The sequence below is a fragment of the Lipotes vexillifer genome, unplaced genomic scaffold (assembly GCF_000442215.2).
Source record: "Lipotes vexillifer unplaced genomic scaffold, Lipotes_vexillifer_v1.1 scaffold1359, whole genome shotgun sequence".
Lineage (NCBI taxonomy): Eukaryota > Metazoa > Chordata > Mammalia > Artiodactyla > Lipotidae > Lipotes > Lipotes vexillifer.
Window position 1 is genome coordinate 1,875,814 of NW_006771596.1, and position 4,596 is coordinate 1,880,409.

The 4,596-nt window shown below is 57.6% G+C and overlaps 1 protein-coding gene across 1 annotated transcript in view; it reads left to right on the top strand.

Annotated features, from left to right (window-relative positions):
* The window catches only part of ADCY1 (adenylate cyclase 1), a 127,194-nt gene extending 123,247 nt beyond the window's left edge, over window positions 1-3,947 (top strand). Inside the window, exon 20 of the mRNA XM_007447025.1 lies at window positions 3,158-3,947. Coding sequence (XP_007447087.1) covers window positions 3,158-3,496 — 339 coding nt within the window. The 3' untranslated portion in view covers window positions 3,497-3,947. The remainder of the gene's footprint in view (window positions 1-3,157) is intronic.
* The last annotated feature ends 649 nt before the right edge of the window (window positions 3,948-4,596 follow it).

Genomic DNA, 4,596 nt, shown 5'->3' on the forward strand with positions numbered 1-4,596 from the left:
TCTTTCCCTCCAGCCCATCGTGCTCGTCATCCCAGTTTAAAAGGAGAAACACTTATGCTCCACTGTTGTATGGTTCTTGCAGGTGTTCTTGGTCACAGCCCCGGAGAGATCCCTTCCCTTTGCCAGCCCAGGTTAAACCTTTGGTTCTTTTGAAGAAGTGAATAAGAGACTCACATATTAATGATGAAGGTTTGCAAAGAGGTGTCTTAACTTTTTCCTGAGGATAATATCTAATCAGATATCACCTGCCCAAATGCTCATTCCTTAGTCCTCAGCTGGGAGCCTTCTTTCTTCTGTGTCAAAATTCCTGAAAAGGGGACCCCTCCTCACGCCTGCTGTCCCAGGAGAGGCAGACAAGAGGGTTCTGAGCAGACTAAAGTCCCCGTTTTCCAAGGAGTACGGCGGCCAAGAGAAGGTTGACCGTGGCGATACCCAGGTTCCACCTTGGCCATCAGCTTGAGGACCAAGCAGGTGCTTCCCGGGAAGTGTCTCCATGGGAGCCCAGCACCCTCTCTCAGGCACAGTGAGGTCGGTGTGGCTGCAGGGTGGGTCCCCCCCACTGCTGGCCGGGCCTCACAGGGAACTCTAGAGAGAGTTCCCAGCCCACCTCTTCAGAGACACAGGGATTCTCATGCAGGTGGCTGAGAATCAGACTTCATAGGGGACTCCTTCTCGGCCTCTTGGGGACCTTGTGTCTCTGAGCCTCTGACCTGGACCCTTTCTGGGCCCCCCACGGTGACGTCATACACAGCCCTGATTCACAGCCTGGAACTTCCTGGCTAGAATGTCAAGGCTGAGAGATGCACAGGGGCGGCGTGCAGCCCGAGCTCCCAAGTGGCCCGGAGGGACACCCAGGCCCGAGCCCACCTGTCTTCAGACCTCGGCTTTACTGCACATGCTGGTGGGTCATCTTTACCTCCAGCATTTCTTTGTGCAATGATCTGGATATTTTGTTAACCTCTCATTCTTCATAAGACAAGAGAATACAGTGAGGGGAAAGAGCTCACGTAAGGATAAGACTCAGAGATTTTTGTCAATGTGTATCTTGGGGCTTAAGCTGGACATCAGGGTTCTAGGAAGGCCAGATCTCTTTGAACAGATGAATTGTGGGTTGGTTCAATCATGAAAGGAAAGAGCAAATTGGAGCTTTTTATCGCAATAGCAAGCCTCTGAGATCACCTTGTGTCTCAGAGGCCACATCTGAGTGGTGACCTTTGTGACAGTGGCATCTCCCCTGTGTAACCGGCCAGTCTGTGGCTCAATTCCATGAAGGACTTTGGGGTGCGCTGAGCCCTGCCGGGGACCTGAGTGAGGCCGTGTGGCTCTGGCCCTTGTGTGGCCTTGGATTGGGGTCTTTGGCAGCTTTGGGGCCACCAACCAGCCAGCACTCTGGGGAGTTTCAGCACTCCCCACTTTTTCTTGACCGTCCAAATCTTTGTGAATGTAATAGTCACCGTCAAGCTGACCAAAGTACTCTTCTTGTAAGTGGACGGCATGCTTCTCATTTACAAGGTCTGGGAGGGACCACCTGACCTGCTCCCAAGGCCGAGAGATGGAGCCGACCTGGTGAGGGTCTAGGCCTCAGGCACCCTCCTGTCATTCTCCATCCCAGTGGGTGGGTGGCGGCAGCCCTGGTGAGGGGCCGCGGAACTTTCTCCAGAACGCCAAGCAGCCCCCTGCCCCCCTGCGCGAGCACCAGGCAGTGCCTTCCTGATGAACAGTCACAGAAATTGGCGGAGTTAATTAATTAAGGGGAACGATACATCCTTGACCTCTTTTTGTGGGTTGAGCATACTCTGTTCCATGCCCTCTGTCTACACTGGATCAGCCAGTTTTGCTTGTTTTTCCCATGAGGGGAGCTCAGGGACCCCCTCCCAGTACTTTCAGATCCATTGGCAGATTTCACTGTCCCGGAAGCTGTGCAGGTTCTGATGTTCCGTGGTCATTTTTGTTTCCTGAACTGCGGGCAGGTTTCTGGCAGGCCTTTGTTACCTCCCTCCCTCCCTTCCTTCCATTGGTCCCTTTATTCTTTCATTCAGTGAGCACTTATGAGTACCAGGAGCCTTGGTAAGTTGTGGCGAGACAGACCATGTCCTCTACCGTTGCACGCAAGAAGCAGACCGACGGTTAGCAAGGGTGAGAGCCACGTTGGGGGGCAGGGGTGGGTTCAGGGTTCCAGTGAAGCCGGCGGGGAAGAGAGCAGCCCCTCTGCCCAGCTCTGCTGGGGACTGACACCCTGGGGATGCGAGACCCTGGCCTCAGGGTGGGCTGAGTCGTTTTAAATAAAGATGCCAGAGGTGGGTGACTACATGAGGGGGGGGAGGGGGGATTTTCAGAGCAGCAGCTGGGAGTCAGGGTGACGGGGAGAGAGGTGGTCTCCCCCTTCAGTGTCAAGTGAGGAGAATCCAAATGATCGTGTCCTCTTCTGTTTGCAGAACCTTATTAGAAACTGCTTTCTTGTCCATTACATTTTTCATAACTCTGTGAGGCAGGAATTCTTTTGGCTAAACGCTTGCCCGGGACCTGAGCATCAGGAAAGTTAAGTCACGCCCCTGTTGTCCCTGGGAGAACGCGCCCTCTGCCCTCTCATGCTGTTGGCCCACAGAGGCCCCAGGGGTCCCTGGCAGGTTGTTGTGAGCCCACCGGGGCCCTGAGGGTTCCGTGCCAGCCACGGGGATGGGAGCTGGTGCTGTCCCCTTCCAGCTGAGCTGCTACCTGCCAGTCCCAGACCCTCGAAGACGTGTGGGGTTACCGCGGGTCCCAAGGGCCCTGGCTGCACAGCCGGAGCCTGGTGTCCAGGCATCTGGCTAGGGCTTAGGGTGATCACAGAGCTCACACCCCAGCCCCTAGGACCGGGTCCGTGTGGGCCCTGTCCAGCCCGCCCACCCACTCTGGGCACCCCACCATGGCGAACGCTGTCCTCTCCTGCTTGTCTAGGGCCCCATTGAGGCCCCTCTGAGTCCCCTGCTTTCTTTGCAGGATCACATCCTTCTCGCCGAGTGACCAGAGTGACTGTAGTAGGGGCACAGGACCCGGCTTGCAGGCCGACCTGGGGAGGCCAGAGGCTAGGCGATTGGGTGATCAGTGCAGGTCGGGGAGGGACCCTCCCGTGGGGTCCCTGTTGACCAAGAGTGACGCCCGCCTTTCTCCGCTGTAGGTCACGGAGGAAGTTCACAGGCTGCTGCGGCGGGGCTGCTACCGCTTCGTGTGCCGAGGCAAAGTCAGTGTCAAGGGCAAGGGTGAGATGCTGACATACTTCCTGGAAGGCAGGACCGACGGAAGCGGCTCCCAAAACAGGTCCGTGAACTCAGAGCGGAAAATGTGTCCTTACGGGAGAGCCGGCCTCCAGACCAGACTGGCCACGGGCCACCCCCCGGTGCCCCCTGCGGCCGGCCTCCCAGTCAGAGCCGGGCCAGCGGCTCTGCAGGGCTCGGGGCTTGCCCCCTGCCCCCCAGGCCACCACCTGCCCCCCGGAGCAGCTGGGAAGGAGGCTTAGCGGAGCCCACGCGGGCCGCTGGGGGCACAGCGCACAAATGCTCGGGGCGTTGGTGGCCTCAGGGCTCTCGCAGGGACCAGCCCGGCCAGCAGAGCAGGGCCGGGAACCAGTGGCCGGGCTGGGGAATAGGGCATGACCAGAAGCAGCTGGGCAGTGACTCCGGTGAGGGGAGAGCCCAGACTGCGCAGACGCCGAGGCTTTAGCAGTGTCTTTGTTTGCTCCATCCTCTTCTCGGTGGCCGAGGGAGGTTGGCTGGGTCAGCTTTGGACGTCGGGACCGTCAGGACGTCCACCAGGGCCGCAGGCTACAGCGAGAGCCTTGGAGGTCTGGCTGGCAGAGTGACTGGGGTGCCCAGCTCGTGTGTGCCCTGAGACGGATCGGCATCAGCCCAGCTGTGTAGGTCCCGTGACGGCAGCTCCAGCCCTGGGCGGTGGCCTGCAGAGCCCAGAGTAAGAGTCAGGACTCTCTTGGCCAGAGCCAGAGCTGGGCAGGCCTTCAGTGGACGGTTTGGGAAGAACTGAGAAGCCCCTGTCCCACTGCATGGATGGTGGTGGCCACTGGCTTTCTTCAAGATTGGGTTTTTGCTAAGAGCCAGAGGCAGGTCTTCTGGAATTCTTGGGGGACCCTGCAGCCACATCTCTGTGACCAGCATAGTTCCTGTTCCACCTGTGCGCTCTCCACCTGCCCTGCTGAGCACATTGGCTCCTGTAAAACCTGGACGTTCCCTTTTCTGCCCACGTCACTGTGTTTGTTCAAAGGAGGGAAGATGGTCGGTGTCATTTCTTACCTCTTCTGCTGTGGCATCTTGGGTTCCTGTACGCTGAACAACAGTGCAAGGCTGTGTTGATTTTGAAAACAAGTGGACCTCACAACCATGAGAACACTTCCTGGATGGAAGGCGTTTCTCTGGCAGAACCAGTCCCTTGGACGTGGAGATTTGGAGTTAGTTTATGGCTGTCAGTACAGATGTCCCTGCTGTGGTTTGCAGGGAAAGTGACTGCAAATAATTCTGTGCAAGTCTGGGAATCTCCTACCTAGGCATCTCTGCGGTTGCCATGGAGATGAAGAATGCGGCCATGCTGGGATGGGCTCCTGGGGGT